Raw genomic sequence first — 21,210 nt, 5'->3', positions numbered from 1 at the left:
CGTACAGGGCTCTGGCCCCAGGCCAGGTCTCCCGCCTTCTGGGAGCCACAGGTGTCCAAGGGCCAAGCAGCATCTTGTAACCTTGCAGAACCACCTTGGGGCAGTGAGCCAGGCTGTGTGGCCGAGATCTTGCTGGTGTCCAGGTGCAGCCAACCAAATGCTAGGGACCTTCTTCCTGGGAGAATGAACCTAGCCACCCCAATTCTGACCATCTGTCCTGGGATGTCCTTGTCCTCCGGGTCTTGCTGCTCTTCTGCCATCTTCCAGGATGCCCTGTGTGTTCTTGTTGCTTCCTCTGGCTGTGGACAGCCCCTTGGTAGCTTTTTGACTGAGCTGAGGTTCCAGCACCTCCTTTGGTAGTACTTGGAGTCCTCTTGGGCAGTGCGTCCTAGAGAGCAGGGCCCAGAAGCAGGTGATGGACACATGGGCACAGGAGGTACCCAGTCCTGAACCCTAGGGAGGGTCTCTGGAGGTGAGTGCCCCATGGCCCCATGTATTTTCACTGAGAAGCTCCCCTTTGCCACTGTGTAGATCAGGAAGGCGTACCTCCCAGGCCATGGACGTTGGCTGCATAGGTGAGGTCCGCTCTGGGTCCTCCATACCCTAGGTTGAGGGGTAACGGGGGCTCAGAAAGGTCTTGGGGAAGGGGATGCCTGTGGTCCTGAGAGGCAGTTGGTCCTATGGACAGCAGCTGGCTTGAGCCCTTGGGACATTCCCAATGCTGGGGTGACTCCTGCTTCCAGAGTTGGGGTTTGGGTGGTCTGCCAGCCGTGGGTCCAAGGGTGCTGAGGCAGTCTGCTTTCAAGTAGAAAGGCCCTGGGCAAGGTGCTGGAATGCAGGCCCTGGGTTTGCCTTTGGGGAGGGGCCAGGTTGGCACTCCTGGCTACATCCCTGGCCACAAATTGTCCCATCGGAAGGGAATGCCCAGGGGCCCTTGGCTGACCTGTAGAGCACCATACGGTCCTGACCACCCTGCTGCTTTCTGCTGTGTCACATGGCTGACCCGGGATTGCTGTCCAGTGTGGCTGCCAGGAGCTGGTGCTGCGGTTGACTGCCATTCCTGTCTGATCCTGCCGTGCCCTGGTGCCGTTTGTTGGAGAGGCCCAAGTCTGTGCTGGTGGAGGACCCTGGTGCGAGCTGGGAAGCTGGCAGTGGGGGTTACAGTTTCCCATGGGACACGCCTTCCCTTGGCTCACGGTGCCATCGTGGCCCCTGGAGTGGACACTGCCGTGCAGGTGTCCACAGGCACTTCTGCGCAGCTTGCCTCCCTTTTCCCTTATCTGATACTCAGCTCCTAGTTTCTTTTCTGATGGCACCAGTCTCTTCATCTTTGTAGTCATACATGTGAGAGCGTCTTTGAAAGTTGAACATCCAGATGGTTAAAAATGGGCTTGTTTCTGTTTGGACTGTGGTGTATGGGGGCCGCTTGACCTGACCATTTTTGTACCAGAGAGATGTGTGGTTCAGCCACATCAGAATGTCCTGTTGATTCTTGACCAACCTTTAATTCTTATCTGCTTCGGTTGCCATCTGAGCTGCTGACTCATTCCTGTATTTCTAGCTGTAGCCCTGCTTCAAAACCACAGGCCGAAAACCTGCACCCACGTGGATCTCCATCTGGGCATGTCCGGTTCCTGGGAGCTGCCCTAGCAAGCTGGGCGGCTCGGTCCTGTAGGCCAGAAGCCTCATCTCAGGGTGGCAGGACCGTGCCCCCCTCCAAGGCACTGGGAGGCGTGTAAGGCCTTTTGCCTTGTAGATGCATCACATGGTCTCCCCTCTGGAAAGGCTGGTCCCCGGCCGACCAAATGTCCTTTCCGAAAGGACACGGTCCTTTTGGTTAGCCCACCCCCACCCCATGAATCATTTTGATTGGATTATACTTCTTTTCAGAGGACACAATTCAATCCATGACAACGTCTGAAACCTGCCTTCCCCAAGCCTGTTCTGTGTGCTGATTTTCTTCAATGGCGTCAGCCCCTGATCAGCCTCCCAAATCAGGCCACGGCTGTGCTGGGCCTCCTCCCTTATGCCCTCAGTCCGTACCTGGCTCCTGGCCCTGCCGCCCTCTGTTCCCCGCGGTGCCACTCCAGGCACCCCCCGCTGGCCCCATGCCCCTGCACTGCCGTCCTGGCAGCAGGCAGGCCTTCCTGCCCCATGGGCGGCCGCCTAGGTGGACGGAGGCCTGCCTCGAGTCCTGCCTCGGCTGCCCAGGTCCTTCGCACACCTCCACTTGACACGACCCTGCTTTCCGCCTCCGCTGACCTCTCAGAACCCCCTTCCGGCGCCCCGCGTCTCCCACCCGAGTACCGGGAGGGCCGCTGCGGTCCGCCGGCCGGCAGGGGGCGCCGGGGCCCGGCTTGCCCAGTGAGCCAGGGTGGCCGGAAGTGCTGTCCCGGAAGGGGGCGGGCGCGCGGTTGCGGAAGTGGGGAGTACCGGGCTGAGCAGTCTTCGGCTTGCAGCAGCTCTAGCGCCCCGGCCTCGCAGCACCCTCGACCCGCTCTCAACCTGGCTTCGTCACTCCGCCTCCGCTGCCCGGTCGCCGCCGAGTCCGTCGACTACTGGGCAGCGGGCAGCCGTATCCGGCTGTTACAGGCGGTCGACACGGAGTACACCGCGGACTCGGTGGAGTGGTGCCCGCTGGACGGCTGCAGGCACTTGCTGGCGTGCGGCACCTACCAGCTGCGGAAGCCGGGGGACCAGCCCGCCGGCCCGGGGAGCAAGGTGCGCGGCACCCTCCTGAGGTTTCCACCTGGGTCCCTGGGCCTACACTAGAGGCAGAGCTACGGCGGATGTCGGGACCTCTGGTCTGCAACGGGGGGTGGGGATGAAAGAGCGGTCACGGGGTGAAGATGCCAGATGGTATGTTAGAAACGAAGGCATCTTAAAAGCAGAATGTTGTCTATATGCAGACATAGCTCAAACTTGGCGATAAAGTATAAAGAAAAAATGGGATTTCCTAGCAGCTGTACTTGATCTCTTGAAGGCATCATTGCAGATCCAAACCAGGATATATAACAATGAGAACTGGCACTGGATCAACAGGCCTGAGCCAGGATTGTTCCAGGCAAACTGGGTCTTGTGACTAACGGTAGCTGGTCCCTGTTGGCTTAGAAGGAGCATTCTGTGCTGGGTCCAGTAGAGGTTATCTACCTATTCATTAATCGCAAGAGAAGAGAGATTTCTCCAGCTCAATCCGAGGTGCTGCTTCCAGGCAGAGTCCCAGAGTTTTGGCCAACCTTTTCTTTCCCTTAATCCCTTTCCCATCCCTTGGACTCCGTAGTATCTGTTAGGGTAATCACAGAACACATCTGCCTCTTTTGTAGAGCGAATTGGACGTTGATGAGCCTCAAATCCGTTTAGGTCGTCTTTATCTGTATAGTTTCAGCGAGGACAGCGCTGCTTGCCCCCTGGTTGAGATCCAAAGAAGAGACACTTCTGCAATCCTGGATCTGAAATGGTATAACTTTGATAACAATTTCTCCTGTCTGGAGTCCGTCATGAGTATCTATTCATTTCAGGGGAGCCTGATGCCTGGCAGCATTCAGTGAGATGGGGAATTGTCTGAGCTTGGGGTTCATTTCTTTACTGCACTGCCCACCTGTTGGCACTTGGAGGCTGCTGTGCCCTTGGGGCACATTTCCTGTGTCAGTCAGTGTCCGAGCCCTAGAGTTAATCTGGAAAGTGGTGCTAGTTTTCTGATTCATAAGCTAAGCTGAGGAATCTCACTGGAACAGAAATGTAGGCTCCCACTCACTTTTGGAGCTGGGACTTAAATAATAACCTACTAAAAGTGCATAATGCTCTCTGGTGCTCTGGGCATACCCCACATTCTGATTGCATGTGAATTCTCTCCTCAGGTGCCACATCCCAGTGGCCAGCCATGCCCTCTTGGGTGTGGCAGATGCTGGTGGGACCATAGAGCTGCTCCGCTTGGTGAGATCTGAGGTCAGTGAATAGGGCCAGGAGTGGGAGGTGGAAGAAGGACGAAGGTTTTGGAGGGAGGCATTTTTCTAGGATAGTTTCTGTTCAGTGCTGAACTTTATCATAAAATGTTCCAAGGGAGCATGCAGTCTACTTTAAGTTATTGAGGTCTGCATCCAACTCTGAGAAGAGCTCACTTTATGTGTTACCAACAGAAGGGCTGAAGTGACAAGCTGTTCGTTCACCTGTCAGTGGATGAGGGAGTTTCCTGTGAGGAAAGCCTGGACCAGCATTCTTGGGTGGGTGATGCTGGGGTGAATAGCAGTGAATTTCTTGTGCAGGATGGTGTTTCTCTCTGACAGTTCAGACGACATGATTCCTTTGTGAACTTTTCCAAGTGTTTGACAGTGGTCCTGTACTGTGCATGTGCAAAGTGACTACATCTGCTATTTGGAGGAGGGAGCAGGGCTTCACGTAATGGGGTAGAGAGCACGGCACACGAGACCATGCCCTGCCTTGGGGAGGGAGGCCTGCTACTATGGAGCGCGATGGGGATGGGAGCGGAGGGGTGGCTGGTGCTGCGCTCGTGGCTGCTAGCAGGTCTGTGCAGAAAGGAACTTGCGCAGGCAGCTGGGAGCAGCAGCCTGGTCTCAGGAGCAGGAGGAGGTGCCTGAGGGGGACTGTGGGCACCTGAACCAGGTGTGAGGCAGGATCAGCCTGCTGGGAGCCTGCTGATGCAGGTAAGTACTGTCCAGGTTGCTTAAGTGATAAAACTTAGAAAAGGGAAATAGCATTCTAATGGCTAGTTGTGGCTTCTGAAAGGGAAACCAGAGGAAAGTTCCCTTTATCTGGCTCTGGAGCAAGAATGTGCCAGGATGCTTGGAGGCCCAGGGAGGTAGAGACTGTACGCCAGCAGTGTGTCTTGGACCCCGCAGAGACACTGATGGCATTTAGGAGCGACTGGACAGTGAGGGGGCCTGAAAACCAGCCCTTGGTTCCTCCAAGGTCACACGAGGGAAAGTCCTGTGCATGGCGGCTCCCGCAGGGCTAGGGCTCAGTGTCCTCTGCTGCTGAGAATGAGTGCCACAGTTTGTCGCCTGGGAGCGAATGAGGGGTGAAGGCACAGCTGAACCAGAGAAGCGATCTTCTTGGGGTCCTGGGCTGTTCCCCAGGACAGTGTTTCTTTCTCTCTAGTAGAACACTTACACACTGCAGCCGTTTTCCCACCTCGCCCTGGAGAAGCAGTGTCTGGCCTTGTCCCTGGACTGGTCTACTGGGAGAACTGGAAGGTGAGAGCCAGCAGTGGCGAGGGCCCTGAGTCTTTGCTCTGAGGATCCAGCCCTGTTTTCATGCAGGAGAGAATCAAAGCCACCTTATGCGAGCCTTGCTTGTGGCTCCCCAAGCCTGGGACTGCCACTACCAGTCCTGATCTGAAAAGTAAAAAATTCCAGCTTTTTAGATAAAAGGGATAGTGTTCCATCAAGAGAAGCCGACACCGGTTTGTTTGACAAGCTTTGGTAGCTTTGTCTCTGCCAGACGCCCAGACAGGCCTCTTAGGAGGTTCACCCATGTATGGGGTCCGTGGAGAACTGCTGCAGTGATGTGTCGTGGGGGCATAAGATGTCCCTGGTTGGGGACTAGAAAAGGGTGCCGAGTTTGATTTGGGTCAACAAAGATCAGCTGGGTTTCTCCACTGGTTCCTTGTGTCTAGGGCCAGTGACCAGCCCCTGAACATCGTTAGCAGCGACTCCACGGGACAGCTGCACCTCCTGAAGGTAGATGACACTGCGCTGCGGGGTGTGGCCACGTGGCAGGCCCACTGCTTTGAGGCCTGGATTGCTGCTTTCAATTACTGGCAGACAGAAATCGTGTACTCAGGTTGGTACTCCTCTGCTGGGTGTTGGCCCCATAAGGGAGGCAACCATGCTGCCCCCATCCCCCTGAGGATGTGCTGAGGGAGGCAGGGAGCAGAGGAGGCCTGTGTCGGGGCCGGGACTCTGACTCGTGGGGTCTTGAAGAGTTGCCATGGAGAATGTACCTCCTGGAGCAAAGGATGTAGTTGGTGTTTCCCATATGGTCATTCCTTAGAAAGCGGAGTGCAGTTCGCTGCAGGGTCTCCGGCGGCACTGGCCCCGGTTTCAGGGCAGCAGGAGCCTCAGTGTCGCCTCCCTCGTGCTAGGAAACTCTGTCGCAGTCCCACGCTTTTTGTTATTTTAATTTATTTATTTTTTATATCATTAATATACAATTACATGAGCAACACTGTGGTTACTAGACTCCCTCAATCATCAAGTCCCCGCCACATACCCCATTACAGTCACTGTCCAATAGAGTAAGATGCTATTGCCTTCTCTGTGTGACACTGCCTTCCCTGGGCACCCTTCCACCAAAATCATGTGTGCTAGTAGTCCCACACTTTTTGCCTGGTACTTGTGGCCCAGGGTTGACCCTGTCATGTTGGATTTCAGGTTTTTCTCTTGCCTTTTTGGATACAGCTTACCTTCCCAAAGAAGAGGGCGCACGAGAGAGCCCTGCTTCCTTCCCTGGCATCTGCATGGCATGCGTGTGGGGTGTGCAACGGGAATGAGAAGTTAGCAGAATAGCGGCTCTGGGAATGAGGGGACTTTGGTCAGCTTGTACTCAGGGGAGAGGCGGGGAGGTGGGTGACACTGGTCTCTGAGAAGACAGAAGAGGGGCTGGCGAATGTGCAGAGAGGCAAGGAACTGACCTGCCCACTCCCTTCCCACCCATCATGGTGGTGTACGAAGCCCTGTGGTGAGCAGTGCGGTAAGGGATGCTCTGTGCAACTGTGAGGCAGCTGCACGATGTCACCGTGTTCACCAGGCCTCCTGCTCAGGTCCTCGTGACAGCTCAGTGCCTGTCCAGGGGGCACCTTCTGCCTCCATCTCACTCAGCCTCCCAGCAGTATCCCACTCGCCAGAGGCCATTCTCCTGGCTCATGGCCCCCAGGTTGCAGAGATCCTGTGGCCTCTGCTGCTCCAGCACCTCAGTCCCTGTTTCTCCTCCAGAAACAGGCTGACCTCCAGTTGCTCAGCCCGACCTTTCCTTGAGCCCCTGACCCCTTTGTTTTGCCTGCTGCCCCGTGGCTCCTGTGTGGCGCTTCACTCCACAGATCTGGAGCTGAGCCACTGCCTCCCTGTGCCGCCCTGTTGCACACCCACTGCTCCCTTGCTGTCCTGACCTGGTTGGGGTCTTGTCGCCCAGATCACATGCTTCTGTGCCCTCTTCCTCCCCATAAGTCTGAGGCTTGTTGATCCTGTCTCCACCTGTCTGGGCCTCCCTCTCTTCTCCTGTCACAGCAGAGGGCTAAGTGCATTCATTCCTGACTCTTTTCAGTCCACATGGTAGAGAGAGCGATTGCTTAGAAACCTACAAACTGTCTTACGCGCGTTCAGGACCAGGACCCTTTGCAGCCCCTGACCAGGAGGCATGGTGCAAGAGGGCCCTGGCCTGGCTGGTCAAGTCCGTGCTCACATGCCCAGCTTGTTTCAAGTGGCTCTTTGTTCTCAGTCTCTCTTCCTCATATGTTCTATGTTCTCTACACTGTCGGTGTTTGGTCACATGAAGTCCCTGGTGCTTCCTGGCAGGACTCAGAGATCTTCTCCGTAGACATGCTGGTCAGGCCCAGTTGCCTGCCACCCTAACGGGACTGTGTACGCATCCTGATGAGGGTTGTGTGTGTAATGCTTGTCTTCCCTAAAGGGAATCCTTTCTGCATCACGTGCTCTCGCAGCCTTGAACAGCCTCATGAGAACAATGATGATTTAACTTTGGGGTCTCTCCTTCTTGGATAAGTTCTGCCTTGAGGTTCAGCTGATTCAGAGCAAGGGCATAATGGGCCATGGTTTAATTCAGCAGGTGCCTACCAAGCATGTGCTTGTGCCAAGTGCTGTTCAGGGGCATGGACTACATTGGTGAACAAGACAGACAGGTTCCCAGATTCCCTGAGCTTTTGTTGGGTGGGAGGGTGGACAGTGAACCCTAAGCAGAGGGCACTGACTAAGGAGTTCGCACAGGAGTCAGAGGCAGTAAGCTTAGGAAAGATCAGGGCAGAACAGGGCAGGGGGCTGGGGCACTGCAGGCAGGTGCATATTGTTCTGCTGTAGGGCAGGATCATGGGCGGCCATGGCCCTACAGCGGAGTGGGCCTGTTTGCTTGAGCAGCCAGCATGGCCAGCATGACTGAGCCCGTGGTAGAGTAGGTGGTGGCAGAGTCCCAAGGCGGGAACGTAGGGCCCTGCAGGTCCCTGGAAGGACTGCGGTGTTTATGCAGAGCCATTGAACATTACAGTGGCATTTAGATGCCAAAGGAATGACCTAAAATCTCAGGTTCTCTGGTTGTGCTGAATGTAGACTGCAAGGGGGTGAGGGCACAGCCTGGAGACGTGTCATGCAGGGGTGACAAGAGTGACTCAGCTGCAGGGGAAAAGGAAGAAGTGGCGGGACCTGGCAGGAAGGTAGGTGAGCAGGCTTCCTGGGGGAGTGACGCGGCCTGTGAGGGGAGGAGGGCCACAGCCAGCTCGCTACAGCTCTGCCACAGCACGGCACAGTGGTGCCTGAGGCTTTCCCACAGGCTTCGTGCCCGGATCAGCTGCTTCTGCAGGTCACTTAACTATCGATCATCCCATTCCCCTTCTGTCTGTTACAGGGGGCTGTGCAGTGAATACCTAGGATTGAGAATGAGTGGCTGGAGGATGGTGGGGGAATGGATGGGGGATGGTGAGTGGTGGGTAGCAGGCAGGTGGGTGGGGCATGTTTGCAGTTGATGGATGCTCAGGCCCAGGCACCTCCTGTTGCTCCTCTTTATTGTCCCCATGGGCCCTGCCCCTCACTCTTTCTCCTTGTCCTTCAGGATCCCACCATCACCCTGTATCTTGTGTTGCTCTTCTTCAAAAACTATGTGACTCAGGGCACCACCGCCCAGGTCCTCCTGTCCTTTCCATTCCCCCGAGACAAGCACGGGGTCCTCTTCACTGTAAGGCTGCAAAGGGCATTTCCCTTTAAGACACGTGGGCTGTGTGAAGGGTGTTCAGGTGAGCTGCCTCCTGCCAGCCGCTCCGTCCCAGCTCTGGTGGGCCACTTGGGCTGTGGCAGCTGGGGGCATCGATCGCGGGGCCTGAGTGGGCCCCGGGAACTCTGCGCCTGACCCCCTGGTCTTCAGACAGCCTCCACCTTGCCCTCCCTGCTCACCACACGGGGTGCTCTCCAGGGCTTCCCTGCCTGGTGGCAGCCTGAGCCACCCTGGAGGAGTCACCCGTGGGGATTCTGCACAGATGTAAAGTCCCTTCCTGAGAAATGGCCACTTCCTGCTGACAGTGCCATCGTTAGGGGGCATTCCTGTTCCCACACAGGTGGGGATGATGGTCTTCTGAAAGGCTGGGACACCAGGACACCTGGCGCACCTGTGTTCACCAGCAAGAGGTAATCGAGGAGATCACGGGCCTGCCCCCAGCAGGTGCCCCTCACCTCCTGTTCCCTTGTGGCCTCCATGCTGGCACCAGAGCCAGGCTCTGCGGGCCCTTGCTCAGGCAGCACGCTTTGCTTACAGACACTCCATGGGTGTGTGCAGCATCCAGAGTAGTCCCCACTGGGAAAACGTCTTGGCCACGGGGAGGTGAGTCCCAGGTCAGCTCCCCCAGCCCCTCGCATCTCTCACCTTCTTTCCCATGTGGTTGTGGCAGTGTTTAAGGGCGCTAACTTTCCACCCCAGCGTAGGTGTCTGGGTGCTGGAGGGGGACTAATCCTGGAGGACGAATGGGGTGGGGCCCTGGGAGCAGGTGGGTGTGGCTCTCACTCTCGGTGGCTGCTCGTTTCAGCTATGACGAGCACATTCTGCTGTGGGACACACGGGCCATGAAGCAGCCGTTTGCGGACATTCCTGCGCAGGGTGGTGTCTGGAGGCTCAGGTGGCACCCATACCACCAGCACCTACTTCTGGCAGCATGTATGCATGGTGGCTTCAAGATCTTCAACTGCCAAAAGGCAATAGGTGAGGGGCCCGTGGCCATGGGGCCTGGGGCGGGGGCTCCCGGTTGCCTGCCCCATTGCCCTACCAAGCTCTTGGCCTACTACCACACGTTCCCAGGGTCATCCCAGGCCCTGCTCTGACCTCTGACTCTGAAATCCGGATTTCAAACACTCCACCATTTAACCGTGGCTCTCACCTGCCTGGCCCGGTTACTCTGGGGCCTCCGGCGTCCCCAGCTGGGACCTCTGCTCCAGAAGCACTTAGCCTGGTCCCTCGCAGCTACATCATTCCCGCCTGCAGATGGTGTGATCTCCGTGGAACACTCCCCCACACCCTTTCTCACCCTCTGGGCCGAACCCAGCCTCCATTAATCCCAGCTCTGCTGGTGGCTGTGCCCAGCTGGTGCTGCAGGGAAGGGGCTGCCCTGCGGGCCACATTCCCAGTCCACGCCGTGGCAGGTCTTGCAATGCCTGGTGGGCCCTGGCCACCTCCAGCCAGTGGCTTGTCACTGTCAGAATGGTTTACATTTCCTCTCTTTACAAGTCCCCTGCTCATTCTCTGCACCCACCCCCTGCTCTGGACAGAGGGACAATGGAGAGACCCCTCCCCAGCGCCTGCCCTGAGGCTGGCCTCCCCCTGACCTTGAGCACTGTTTCTGCATGTTTCTGTCTGCTTTGTGGACATGCAGAACAGTTCTCATTTTAGGCGGCTTGAGGTCTTTGAAGTTATTTATGAGTGGCTTATTTTCCACATTTTTGTGAGTGTCCTAAATTTCTTTCTGTTAGTGATTTCTAAGTTTATTGTGGCTTCCTTTTGGGTTTATTGAGACTTGTTTCATGGTCCAGCCTGTGGTCTGTCCTGGGTGGTGTGGCATACACGTTTCAGAGCTCTGCTGCTGTGGGCACAGTGCCCTGTGGATGTCCGTTCAAGTCCGTGTCCGTGTTGATTTTCTGTCCAATTGTTCATTATTGGAATCGGGTTATTGATGTTTCCAACTACTATTGAATTGTCAGCTTCTTTCTTCATTTCTGTCAGTTTTTGCGTTGTGTATTTTGGGGCTCTGTTGTTCGGTGTGTGTGTTTATAATTGTATTTCCCTAATCCTCTTTTCATTATAAATTGCCCCTTTTTTCCTCCAGTGACTTGTTTGTTTGTTTTAAAGTCTGTCTCATTTTTTACTCAGCTGCTCTAGCTCTGTGGTCGCTGCTTGCACGATGCACCCTGTTCCGTCATTTGCTCTCAGTCTGCCCGTAGCTTTGAATCTGAAAGGTGTCTTCTGTGTTGCCTTACCCATTTGTGTCAGGAACATTACAAAAATGACATTCTGCCCTCCTTTGTGTGCTGCGATGAGGCACAGAACGCCACCTTCCCCTGGCTGCTGGAGTGAATTCGGGCCCCCTGGGTTTCTCCACTGTGAAGATGCTGCTTTCCCACTGTGCTTAGGAACAGTCCAGGTGGTCTGTGAGCCTGCATTTCTTAGCAGATAGTCAACCTATTGGTTGATTGCTGCCTGGATGAATTATTACTGTAGTTGCAAAAGGGTGACTTTGTAACCATTACCATTCTTTTGTAAAGAAGAACTTCCTTTTCTCTCATATGTCCGTCTGTATTTAATATCCATGTGGACTCATGGGCCTGGTTATTTGGTGGGTCCTTACCTGTCACCATCTCTCACTGGGATGTCCCCATCTTCCTGGGGTTTTCCTCTGAGAGTCCTTCAGGAGGTGTCCTGTGTCCTTTCACACGTCCCTATCGATTTTTGAATACTTCCTTGCCTTTGGGCACAAGATATCCCAGGGTCACTTATATTTACTTCTCCCATGCCTGGAACTGGCTGTTTCTCCAGCTAGTCCTGGACCCTTTTAGTGGTGAGTAGGGCTTAGAATCCAAGATCTGGTCATTAGCTGTGCTTATAGCCACTGGGGTGTCGTGTAAATGTGTGTGTGTGCTTGTGTGCGTACGGGCGTGTGCATGTGCAGGTGTGTGTGTGCATGTGTATGCACATGTCTGGGTTGGCGTGGTGGGGGCCTGCAGGTATCTCTGACCCCACCCTAATGACACAGCAAATGTCTGCTCTCCCTGGTGGAGGGGCTCCTGTGCCACACCAAGAGTAGACCCGTGAGGTCAGTTCGGGATGCTCTGGTTCTTTTGGTAGACTGACTTGATATAGTCAAAGTACTGTCACAAAAAACTGTTTTTTTGGATTATTCTTTTTTTCTGTGTAGTTATTTGAAATATAGTTAGGTTCATGTGTTTTACTTTTTAAGAATTTTTTCCTTCATCCTCATTGATTTAATTTTTCTTTTCAATGTGTAAAAACATTAACAATGTTCTAGAACTCACAATTATTTTAAAAAGGGTCCTCAGAGGACTCTCAGTGCCTCACTTTCCTGTTCCTGTCGCCTGTGTGGGGACCCATTTCCTTAGTCTTGGGTGTAATTGTGTGTCATTTTGCTTTGTTCATTTCATTTAAAAGTTAATCCTGGAACTCACTGCATCGTGTCGGTTCACAGAGGTCCTCCGTGCTCTTCTAGTTGCGTAGCGCCCCTTTAACGGATATAGCATAGTTTCTTCATCCAATTTTCTGTGTATTTGGGTTATTTCCAGTATTTTGCAGTGACAAGGTTTCGTATGTATTTTGTTTTGCAACACATTCATATGTATGTGTTCTTGTTTTGTCAGAGGTTTGACTTTAGGGTTATTACTGCCTAGAACTGGGATTGCGGGGGCAAAGGATCAATAAATATCGAATCTCATTGTTTCACAAGCCACCTGTGGGACTGCCTGTGTCCCCACAGCCTTGTTGAGTGGATGTCGTCCAGGTCTGGGAGTTTTGCTCATGATAGATGAGAAAAAAGTATATCAGAGTCATGTACATTTGCATGTCTCTGATTAGGAGTGAAATCAAGTATTTCTTCATGTGCTGAGGGCTGGTTTGTTCTGTTTCACTGAATGATCTGTGTCTTTTGCCTGTTTTCCTCTCTGGTTTCTGGTCTTTTCCTCCTTGGTTTTACAGAGTTCCCCTTTTTCAGTGGTATTAGCCCTTCTTCTTTGGTATATAGAACTATTTTCTCTCAGTTTGTTGTCTTGATTTTGCCTATGTATGGTGGTTTTTTTTCCCAGTGCAAAAGTTTTTAATGTCATCAAATTTATACTTTTTTTTTCATTGAACCTGGGTTTTGAGTCTTAGTAAGAAGCCTTTCCTCCCCACACTGAGGTTATAAGGGAACCACCAGTGTGTTCTTCTAGTATTTGTATAGTTTCGGGTGTTTTTTACAGTAGAACTTTGTGGTTACGTGTGGCGTATGGAGCTGTCCCAGCACTGTTCACTGAGAGACCATTCGCCTGCCACCTTCCCATACTCACTTGCATACATACTGTCAGGGTCTCCTGCTCTCACCCGTGGGCTCTCACGTGTCCCACCTGCTGCTTTAACCAGAGAGAGGTGTAGGACATTGTAATGGCAGGGTGACTGCCTCCTTCAACTCTTCTTCAAGGGCTTTCTTTTTTTTCTTTTTTCTTTTTTCTTTTGGTATCAATCTACAATTACATGAGGAACATTATGTTTACTAGACTCCCCCCATCACCAAATCCCCCCCACATACCCCATTACAGTCACTGTCCATCAGCGTAGTAAGATGCTGTAGAATCACTACTTGTCTTCTCTGTGTTGTACATCCCTCCCTGTGCCCCCCCCACATTATACATGCTAATCGTAATGCCTCCTTTCTTCCCCACCCCCCTTATCCCTCCCTTCTCACCCCTCCTCCCCAGTCCCTTTCCCTTTGGTAACTGTTAGTCCATTCTTGGGTTCTGTGAGTCTGCTGCTGTTTTGTTCCTTCAGTTTTTTATTTGTTCTTATACTCCACGGATGAGTGAAATCATTTGATACTTGTCTTTCTCCACCTGGCTTATTTCACTGAGCACAGTACCCTCTAGCTCCATCCATGTTGTTGCAAAATGGTAGGATTTGTTTTCTCCTTATGGTTGAATAATATTCTATTGTGTATATGTACCACATCTTCTTTATCCATTCATCTGCTGATGGGCACTTAGGTTGCTTCCATTTCTTGGCTATTGTGAATAGTGCTGTGAGAAACAGGGGTGCATGTGACTTTTTCAAACTGGGATGCTGCATTCTTAGGGTAAATTCCTAGGAGTGGAATTCCTGGGTCAAATGGTATTTCTATTTTTAGTTTCTTGAGGAACCTCCATACTGCTTTCCACAATGGTTGAACTAATTTACATTCCACCCGCATTTATAGGAGGGTTCCCCTTTCTCCACATCCACGCCAGGATTTGTTGTTCTTAGTCTTTTCAATGCTGGCCATCCTAACTGGTGTGAGGTGATACCTCATTGTGGTTTTAATTTGCATTTCTCTGATGATTAGTGATGTGGAGCATCTTTTCATGTGTCTGTTGGCCATCTGAATTTCTTCTTTGGAGAACTGTCTGTTCAGCAGCTCTGACCATTTATTTATTTATTTATTTATTTATTATTTTGGTATCACTAATCTACAATGACATGAGGAACATTATGTTTACTAGACTCTCCCCATCACTAAGTACCCCTCACACACCCCATTATAGTCACTATCCATCATTGTAGTAAGATGCTGTAGAAACACTACTTGTCTTTGCTGTGTTGCACAGCCCTCCCATGCCCCCCTGACATTATACATGCTAATCGTAATGCCCCCTTTCTTTTTTCCCCCCACTTATCCCTCCCTTCCCACTCATTCTCCCCAGTCCCTTTCCCTTTGGTAACTGTTAGTCCATTCTTGGGTTCTGTGATTCTGCTGCTGTTTTGTTCCTTCAGTTTTCTCTTTGTTCTTATGCTCCACAGATGAGTGAAATCATTTGGTACTTGTCTTTCTCTGCCTGGCTTATTTCACTGAGCATAATACCCTCTAGCTCCATCCATGTTGTTGCAAATGGTAGGATTTGTTTTCTTCTTATGGCTGAATAATATTCCATTGTGTGTATGTACCACATCTTCTTTATCCATTCATTTACTGATGGACACTTAGGTTGCTTCCATTTCTTGGCTATTGTAAATAGTGCTGTGATAAACATAGGGGTGCATCTGTCTTTTTCAAACTGGGCTGCTGCATTCTTAGGGTAAATTCCTAGAAGTGGAATTCCTGGGTCAAATGGTATTTCTATTTTGAGCTTTTTGAGGAACCTCCATACTGCTTTCCACAATGGTTGAACTAATTTACATTCCCACCAGCAGTGTAGGAGGGTTTTCCTTTCTCCACATCCTCGCCAGCATTTGTTGTTGTTTGTCTTTTGGATGGTGGCGACCCTTACTGGTGTGAGGTGATATCTCATTGTGGTTTTAATTTGCATTTCTCTGATGACTAGTGATGTGGAGCATCTTTTCATGTGTCTGTTGGCCATCTGAATTTCTTCTTTGGAGAAGTGTCTGTTCAGCTCCTCTGCCCATTTTTTAATTGGATTATTTGCTTTTTGTTTGTTGAGGTGCATGAGCTCTTTATATATTTGGATGTCAACCCTTATTGGATCTGTCATTTATGAATATATTCTCCCATACTGTAGGATGCCATTTTGTTCTATTGGTGGTGTCCTTTGCTGTACAGAAGCTTTTCAGCTTGATATAGTCCCACTTGTTCATTTTTGCTTTTGTTTCCCTTGTCCCAGGAGATATGTTCATGAAGAAGTCACTCATGTTTATGTCCAAGAGATTTTTGCCTATGTTTTTTTTCTAAGAGTTTTATGGTTTCATGACTTACATTCAGGTCTTTGATCCATTTCAAATTTACTTTTGTGTATGGGATTAGACAATGATCCAATTTCATTCTCTTGCATGTAGCTGTCCAGTTTTGCCAATACCAGCTGTTGAAGAGACTGTCATTTCCCCATTATATGTACATGGCTCCTTTATCATATATTAATTGACCGTATATGCTTGGGTTAATATCTGGACTCTCTATTCTGTTCCAATGGTCTGTGGGTCTGTTCTTGTGAAGGGCTTTCTTTTATATTTGAACTTGAGCATCAGTTTATGTTGTCCCAGATAAAAGCCTATTTTTTTAAATAGAAATTGCGTTACATAGAAATTAACTTCACACCTGACTTATATATCACCTGGGGTCATCTTATGCAAAAATACTTTGTTCAAGTATTTTTTAATCTTGATGAGGAAATAAATATTCAGAAAGTTCTCAAATCCCTCCCCTTCTCAGGGTTTGGTAGGAAACCAAGGAAGCCAAGGAGACAAAGTTTCTGTTAAGCTTCAAGAATATAAAGGAATCACAAGGTGCTTGGGATTGAAACAATGTAACAGTGTATTCCCCCCACCCTGGTCTGGACTCAGTGGTGTGGAACAGCTTGTTAATCATAGTCATGGAAGCCCATTAGTTTATAATATGGTATTGGGGTAACCTTTACAGAAATAAATTAAAATATAACTAGCATCCTGAATACACCTATAGTGACCTAATAGCTCCCACTGCAACAGTTTCTGGGTGCTGACTCCCCCCTTAGCTTTGTAGTAAATGTATAAAAGGCACGGCCCTGCTGTACTCGGGGCTCAGACCTTTGGGGATCACTCTCCTCTGAGCCCGCTGGCGTAAAATAAACCTCCACCTTCCAAGACCTCAGAGTGCCACTTGGTTCTTCTGTCAGGGATCCAGTCCAGGTTTTCTGTAACAATCTCAGAGGGTTTTAATGTTTTTCTACATATACATTGTACGTTTGTTTCCTTTATTTCTAAGTAGCTTTTTGTTTTTGTTGCTATTGTAAATGGAGGTTTTTCTTTCATTGTATCTTTTAAGTGGATATTGTCTGAATTATTGAAAGTTGTTGGGGTTTTTATTGGTTATTTCATATCCTGCTACCTTACTAAGTCTTTTTCATGGTTTCTGTTAGTTTTATCATTGATATGCTGGGTTTTCCAAGTAAATACAATGTTATTTGCAAAAAGATACAGGTTTATTAATTTTCCAACTCTAAAGTCTCTGATTTTTTGTTTGATTTCATTCACTGATATTTCCAATACAATTTTAAAAAACAGTGGAGGTGAAGGGCATCATTGCCTTATTGCTGACCTTGATGGAGATGTTCCTGGTGGTTCCCATTATGATGATAATGGTGCATGAGGGCTATGGTGTGTCTATTTCATCATAATGAAGAGGTATCCATCAATTCCTGTTTTCTTGAGCATTTTTTTTAACTCAGGAATTTTCAAATTTTTGCAAAATGCTTTTATAATAGCTATTGAGCTGTACTATTTTTCTTCTTAGGTATATAAATATGGTAAATTTTCATAATGGATTTCCTGATATGGAATATATTCCTGGAATAAGTTCCACTTGGTTATGGTATGTTATTTTTTAATGTGGTATTGGATTTTGGTGATTATTTTATTTAGGATTTTACATTCATTTTTAAAGGTGACGAATTTCCTTTTGTGCTGTTTTTTTTAATCAAGATTAGGTATTGGCATTATGTTTGGTTCATGTGAAAATAAAAACCAAAACTGTGAAAGTTTTCATTTTCTCTTCTTGTGAATAATTTATCATTTAGATTACCTTTTCTTTCAAGATTTGGTAAAATACTCAGGTGAGACTCTGGGTCTGATACATATTTTTGTATGGTAGCTCTTTTGATGCCCTTCTCTGTATTTTTCTGTGGAAATTGGATTGTTTTATGTCTACTGGGATCAGTTTTGGTGAACTGTGTTTTCCCTAGGCTATTACTCATTTCCCCTAATTTTGAAATTTACTTGTATTAAGGTGTGTAAAGAGGTAAATTAAAATTTTTTCCTCTTTAATGGTTATTTCCCTTTTTCATGTTTTTACTTTGTATACAAATGTATGTGTAAAGCTTTTTCCTTAATTAGGTGAGCTATGGTGTTTTACCGCCTCTTACACAGGAGTCTGTCTGTCCAGTGCCCCTGTCAGTTCCCCTGTCAGCATCTACTTCCTCTGCTCTTTTTCTAGTACTTGGAGTTGGGAATACAATTCACTTACCTTTATTATTATTTTTTTGTATTTTGTCTTTATGTCTGAATTTTGCTCTGACTTAAGCATATTTTTAGGTTCTGATATGTAGTGATTTCATCTTACTTTTTTAAAAAGAAACACTGTGACTTGAGTTTGTATTTCCCCTTTTACCCAAGTGTGGTTTAATTTTTTAAACTTCTGGTGGAAGGACTTCCTTTGATTTTTAGTGTTACTATGGTTTTATTGCATTATGACCAGAGTGCTGCTTCTTGTACTGTTTCTACTTTATGGGAGTTTTCAATCCTTTGTTACCTAACACGATTGTCAGTTCATGTTCCATGTGCACATGAGCTGCACACATGCTCTGTGTAATGGGTGTGATGCTCCTGTGTCCGCTGGGTCACCTGGAGCCTGGACAGGGTTCTGGTGGGAAGCAGGTGCTTTTGGGTGGTTGCTGGATGGAAGACTGGGAGACCCTGGGTCCTGGTGACCCCGTGGCCCTGTCCCTGACTAGGCGATAACATGGAAGGACAGAGATGGTCTCTTCGGGGCTTCCTCCAACATGTGTTGCCCAGGCACCTCTCTCTCTGGCTGTTCAGGGCTGCTTCTGCCCAGGCGACAGCCCCCCAGTGGGGGTGGGCTGTCCTGTGCTGTGCTGGTGTTCTTGGCATTTCCCAAATTCCAGCAACCCTTGTCTCTCTTCATCTCGGTTCGTTCTGATGGAGATTCAGGCTTCCCAGCCCCCTCCAAGTCTGAAGCTAGCCCGGATTCCTGGGGACTTGGATGGACGCTGGGCTTTCCAGCTGGAGACATTGTTCTAGGTCTACATTCCCAGCTCCCAGGCACTGGTCTCCAGGGACTGCTCTTGCTGGCCTGGGCCTTGCCCTGGTCCCTAGACCACTGCAGGCTGGTGACAGCATGGCCGCGTGAGTCGCTTCCAGACCTTCTGCAGTGTTGTGCCAGCTGGACAAGGCCTGACCTTCCAGTCCCACCCTCTGGCCTCCGAGTTGCCATAGCGACAAACCCTGAGGCAAAGCCATGTTGAAACTCTTCATGACTCCTTTCCACGCCAAAGTGCAAACTCTTCAATGGAGTGTGCCAGGCTGCACGTTTTTGGCCCTCCAGATGAGTGTCGCACCACCCCTGGCACTTAGGCCACTTGTGTGCAGTCCCCCACACATGCCGTGTTTGCTCTGCCTCGCTGTGTCCCACGTGCTTGTTCCCCATTCCTCACGCATCCCTTCCCCTCCCATCTAGCTGACTCCTTGATCGTCCGCTTTTAAGTCTTAACTGGGAAGCTCCTGCCAAGTCCGACTTGGGAAGGCACACCTACCTGCCTGTGGCTCTGTGCCGGGGCTGGTTCTGCTCGGGAACACGTGCTGCAAGGGGCAGGGCTGTGTTCTTCCCTGCCCATCTGCCTGTGTCTCCCAGATGCCTCTGCACAACACACGATGAGTGGCTGTGTCTGGGGGGCTCTCCCTTGGAGGGTGGGCAGGGGCCGCTGGGTCAGTGATGGGACCCACTCTGTGTCCCATTTTCTGTCTCACTCCAGAGGAGAAGCAGGAAGTGTGCACAGTCTCTGGGTCCCACCCGTCGCCCGACTCGTTGGTGTATGGAGCCGACTGGTCCTGGCTCAACTTCCCCCATCTGCTGCAGACCCAGCAGTGCCCCAGCTCGGGGTCCTTTCCCTACGGCGACCCAGGAGCCAGAACAGCAGATCCAGCCTGTAACCTGAAGGTGGTTGGCCAGTCGCCAGCGCCCTCACTTGGTCCTTCAGCTGATGACGGTGGAGAGGTTGGTACCAAACTCCAGAGCGCAAACAAGCTGATGACTTGTCTTCAGCCACTCACAGACGACACGAGGAGGAGCGGCAGCCGGCCACATGCGGCAGGGACTGCGGCCTGTGAGAGTGGCCTGGGCCTGGAAGCTGCAAACCCTCGTGTTAACCTCTTAGCCACTTGCTCCTTTTACGATCACATTCTTCACCTCTGGAAGTGGGAGAGCAGCTGAGCTGGGAAGAGATCGCTTGGCTGGACATCATACATTTCTGCCAGGAGCACGACTTCACCTTGTGTGTGATGGACTGCCTTCTGACCATCTCAGCGCAGCCCAAGGCTGCATTGTAGGGGGCTCCCCGCAGAGAATCTAGTGTGGACACTCAGACTGTTGGCTTCTCTTAAATAAGCCTCACGTATGGGTGCCTTCAAGATGGTGAATCTTGCTGACCGCAAAGGGTCTGTGCCCTAGCTGTCTTGTTGCTGGGCTTGGTTCCCAGCTCCCAAACTTGTGTGGGTTTGACTTTCAGATTTTCATACTTCTTAAAGCAACTATTTACATTAACCAAAGGACAGTGTTTTTTTTTTTTGCTTCCTTGAACCTTATTTAATAATATAAGATTCAAAATGATACGTTAGCAGAGAAAAAGCCCAGAAAATATAACTATAAAAACTGAATTTGAAATGCACAAAATTATTACAGGGAAATTTTTTTTTTAAAGCTATGTAACAGCCGTTTTATCTGAACATTTGAAAAGTGCCTCCTGATGGCACCGGCAGTGCTCGTACCCACTTCCTGTGCAGATAGTGTAGGGAAGCAGGTCACAGTCTGAGCTGCTGGGGCTCGACAAGGGCTGGAAGTGCTTGTTAAGTCAAGGTGGTGGATTGAATACACTTCCTCGCTGTGGTTTTAGGAAACCAACTCTAGTAGCTTCCAAACCCTGGACACTAGTAACTCTTGGAGCTTGAAGGGTGTGTGACTTGTCTCACTCCCACAGATGAGTTCATTTTGGCCTTTGAAGAAACAGGCCAATCCTCACCACCTGCTAACATCACACATAGGTGTCCAGAGTCAGAAAACAAGGTTCTCATCTTTGCCTTCTTGTTTTCTGGTAGTAAAACGCAACATGCCAATGTAGATCAGAATGTGTTATGAGAAGTTATTCTGTGCTGGAATAATCAATCCTCAGCTGGTAGTCCATTTATTTCTGTAATATTGGACCCTCCTTTAAAGTTTATGTTCGGTTATTTAACTTAAGGATCAATTAAATATTAAACAGAATACATAAAATGTGATGGACTACGTGCTGAAAAAGGCACCCCGAAACATACTAGAGAAACCCGAGCTTGGGCATCAACTTCCTGTTACAGCCTCACATTTAGGTCTGCCCAAGAGGGGCAGTTTCTTTCACCTGCCCCCTCAAACGTAGTTGCTTTGAACCTATGAAGGATATGCTTCCTGGCTATGGCTTGGGAAAGAATCTGGTGGCTGAATTAATCATGTGGCACCATCTGCCTTGTATATTCCCTACCTCCCGCAAGCTGCTGAGTGATGTT

General features: G+C 50.0%; 1 protein-coding gene and 1 long non-coding RNA gene across 5 annotated transcripts; both read left to right on the top strand.

Moving 5' to 3' along the window:
* Positions 1-668: 668 nt before the first annotated feature.
* Positions 669-20,331, top strand: DPH7 (diphthamide biosynthesis 7). Of its 4 annotated transcripts, XR_008996723.1 has the most exons (10): positions 669-2,721; positions 3,324-3,457; positions 3,858-3,945; positions 5,119-5,210; positions 5,633-5,799; positions 9,293-9,362; positions 9,490-9,555; positions 9,758-9,930; positions 14,755-14,845; positions 19,431-19,507. XR_008996723.1 is itself a non-coding variant. In XM_057499299.1 (9 exons), the coding sequence occupies exons 1-9, from the start codon at positions 2,155-2,157 to the stop codon at positions 19,886-19,888; spliced, it is 1,797 nt and encodes a 598-aa protein (XP_057355282.1). In that variant the 5' UTR covers positions 2,140-2,154; the 3' UTR covers positions 19,889-20,331. The 4 variants fall into 4 exon arrangements, 3 of the variants coding, with proteins under 3 accessions (XP_057355282.1, XP_057355281.1, XP_057355283.1); XM_057499299.1 differs by lacking the exon at positions 14,755-14,845 and having other exon boundaries at positions 2,140-2,721; positions 5,137-5,210; positions 19,431-20,331; XM_057499298.1 differs by lacking the exon at positions 14,755-14,845 and having other exon boundaries at positions 2,140-2,721; positions 19,431-20,331.
* LOC130683077 (uncharacterized) lies at positions 9,937-11,498 on the top strand. Its single transcript, XR_008996727.1, has 2 exons — positions 9,937-10,666; positions 11,092-11,498. It is a non-coding gene; the product is annotated as an uncharacterized LOC130683077 (long non-coding RNA).
* Positions 20,332-21,210: the final 879 nt, after the last annotated feature.

The sequence above is a fragment of the Manis pentadactyla genome, chromosome 3 (assembly GCF_030020395.1).
Source record: "Manis pentadactyla isolate mManPen7 chromosome 3, mManPen7.hap1, whole genome shotgun sequence".
In the NCBI taxonomy this organism is placed as follows: domain Eukaryota; kingdom Metazoa; phylum Chordata; class Mammalia; order Pholidota; family Manidae; genus Manis; species Manis pentadactyla.
This window is presented reverse-complemented; position numbering and strand designations above follow the sequence as displayed.